This window comes from Sinocyclocheilus rhinocerous, unplaced genomic scaffold (genome assembly GCF_001515625.1).
Source record: "Sinocyclocheilus rhinocerous isolate Xijiao unplaced genomic scaffold, SAMN03320098_v1.1 scaffold2604, whole genome shotgun sequence".
NCBI classification, from domain to species: Eukaryota; Metazoa; Chordata; class Actinopteri; order Cypriniformes; family Cyprinidae; genus Sinocyclocheilus; species Sinocyclocheilus rhinocerous.
The window spans coordinates 69143-72356 of record NW_015636063.1 but is presented as its reverse complement, the minus strand read 5'-3'; the positions used below and the strand labels follow the sequence as shown (position 1 = coordinate 72356).

Below are 3214 nucleotides of genomic sequence, written 5' to 3'. Positions count from 1 at the left end.
TTTGTCTGCTTGACAATCCCATTTTGCACTGCAACAATAAAACTGAAGTGAGAAATGTTTCTTTTTAGTTAAAACAGATGTTGCCAAAGTTTTCGTTTGTGGACATAATTTGAAGTTGGAAAAAGGTAATAAATTACAAATATATCGCAGAATATCGCAATATATTTAAAATCGCAATAATGTTGTATCGTGACACAAGTATCGTGATAATATCGTATCGTGAGGCCTCTGGTGATTCCCACCCCTAGTGTGTACTGTGTATACTGTATTTAAATGTATATATAAATACACATACAGTGGTGTGAAAAAGTGTTGGCCCCCTTCCTGATTTCTTATTTTTTTGCATGTTTGTCACACTTTAATGTTTCAGATCATTATGTATAATATATGTATGTATGTGTATATATATATATATATATATATAATATGTGTGTGTAAATATTTTTAAAATATATACATGAATGTTTGTGTATTTATATATACATATACACGGTACACACACAAAAACTTTTATTTCGGATGCGATTAATCGCGATTAATCGTTTGACAGCACTAATGTAAATATATTTTATAACGGAATCAATTTCTGTGATGGTAAAGCTGAATTTTCAGCAGCTGTTACTCCAGTCTCATATTTAATAATGCATATGCAAAATTCTGTTTGCTTTTTTTTAAGCAAAACATGCAGGTAACGTCGTACCTGAACAGGAGATGTGAACCCAGCATGCTGCTGTCTGCTCAAAGGCCCAGTTATCAACCCAGTCACCTCTCCACACCTACAGAGCGAACTGGTACGCTTCATCAGCAAAAACGAATGGCTGCTATTGGTGACCACCTTGTCTTGTCTTGTTGATTGGAGACATTAAGGCTTGCTGCCTAGTTCTGTGTTTATCAAATGCTTTGTCTTACAGTACTGAATATTGTCTTGATTTTATTGCACTTTTAGTACAAGGAATACAAATGTCCGTCACCTCATCAGAACCAAAGACCAGGTAAATATTCTTATTCTTAAATATTTTAAGTTTTGAGTTCTTTTGAGTCGTTAGGTTCTTGTTCTCTTCTATAGTTAGTTCATCCAGAAATGCTTAACATATTTTTTTTTTTTTACTTTGCTTTGTATAGGTTTTTGTTGTACTTGAAAGATTTAAGATAAAAATGTGAAAATGTCTTATCAACTTGCAATGATTTGCATTCTGATTTGGGATTGATTTTCATTCTTGCATTTATCTGCATATTGAATTATTATAAGCATCTGTAGACCAAGTCAAGGATGTAAATGAGAGGTGATGAAAGTGTATCATAGTGTAGATGGTTGTTTCCTTAGTAGATTTCTTTTAGAGCTTGTAAAGAAATACTCTGATTTAACTAGCCAGCTAGACTCTACCTATCAAATAAAAAATTAGTAGGCAAAAAGGTAAAATGTGTGCTACATATCCACCAGTCGTTAGTACTGTTTATATCCAGGCATCTCTCTTTACTGCCGCTGTACATTTCTAGTAGGGGAGTGTGATATTGACGACAAAATGGTATCTATTTTTTTTTATCCACAACTCCCCAAATAAGGAAAATAATATAGAAAGATTGATTACGGCAGATTAAGGCCAAGCTGATATAAAACCTACCCCTGGTTTCGCAGACAAGGCTTAAGCTTAGACTAAAATGCATGTTTGAGCTGTTTTAACTGAAAGCCAGTTGCACTGACATATCTTAAATTTTGTCAGTGTTGTTGTTTTGTCTCAAGATGCACACCAGTAATGTTTTTCTAAATCACATTTATAAAAGCTACTTAAATTCCCTAATTGAACTAAGACTTAATCCTGGCGTAGTCTAAGCCCTGTCTGTGAAACAGGGCCATAGTGTTATACATTTACATAAATTAAAAAATAAAAATATAAAAACAAAGTTGCTAGATTTACATTAATAAATTTGTTTCACAGCATGAAAAGCTTTTACTGCCTTTACTACCTTGCTGTTTCTTTCACAAAATGCACATCTAGTCATTGTTTTATTTTATTTTTTTTTTCAAGTTCTGGCTCCTGGAAGCGCGTAGAAGCCCCGCAGAGTGGCCCATCAAACCCTTCCACCAAGAGGAGACGCAGGACGTCTCCAGGGCCGGTCATTGTCATCAAAGATGAACCAGAGGATGACGATGAAGTTCATTTTGTAAGATTTTACTCATTCCACACCAGCTCACGGAAGGAATAGATTTGAACATCAGAATTATTCGGATTTGACATTTGGTTGACAACCAAATAGACCAAAAACTGTTTTTAAAACCGCAACTGCAGGAAATTGTTTGGATAAATCTTTAGCAAATTCACGTACAGTATTTTGTCAGGTACACACAAATCACAGTTTTTCACAATACATGTACACTTTTTACATATACATACTTTTTTTTGTTTTATTTTGTGTTACTGTAGGTAAAGACCAGCGCTAAAGCCAGTCTTCCAGACAGCACAGGGGTTCAGTCTCAAATGCCACAAGGTGAGCAGCAGTCAGAGAAGACCCCAGAAGCAGATGAAGACCCCAATGAGGACTGGTGCGCGGTGTGCCAGAATGGAGGACAACTGCTCTGCTGTGACAGATGTCCGAAAGTCTTCCATCTCAGCTGCCATGTCCCCACTCTAAATACATCTCCAAGGTATCGGATGATCCAACTGAAAATAATAAATTAAACCGATTTGATAATTAAACTGTAGATATTTAATATAAATTTTTTTAATATATAATTAATTTGGTGTGCATACTAGGGTTGGGTACCGAAACCCGGTACCTATGTACCCAGTATGTACTAGAACCGAATCGATTTCGGTGCCTCATTTCAGTGCCATGCCTGAGCGATCCATTGAAATATTTGTCCTCAGATTCTCCGAAACGGACGTTAGAAGCATCATCACTGATGAAAATAAGCACATGCGCGTGAATGCAGTAATTACACTTGCTCTGATGGCAGCAGGGTAGCCTTCCGTTAACTAAGCTAAACATGCTTAAATTAAAATGCCTAAAGCTAAACCTCCCTTGTATTCACATTTCTAAACCTGTTGTCCAACAAAAGAGAAAATTATAACCTTTTTACTCCACAACACCAGTCAAATGCTTCCTTTTGTGATCTGATGAGGCTTCTTGTCACAGAATGAGGCAGAAAATATGTTCCACTACATTGAAAAGAATACATCGATTAGCAATAGATTATAAATTAGGGTGACCCATA

General features: G+C 35.7%; 1 protein-coding gene across 1 annotated transcript in view; it reads left to right on the top strand.

The window, feature by feature from the left end:
• The window catches only part of LOC107747644 (transcription intermediary factor 1-alpha-like), a 20863-nt gene that overhangs the window by 13614 nt on the left and 4035 nt on the right, over positions 1-3214 (top strand). The window contains exons 11-14 of the mRNA XM_016562237.1: positions 677-791; positions 947-992; positions 2028-2163; positions 2424-2644. Coding sequence (XP_016417723.1) covers positions 677-791; positions 947-992; positions 2028-2163; positions 2424-2644 — 518 coding nt within the window. The remainder of the gene's footprint in view (positions 1-676; positions 792-946; positions 993-2027; positions 2164-2423; positions 2645-3214) is intronic.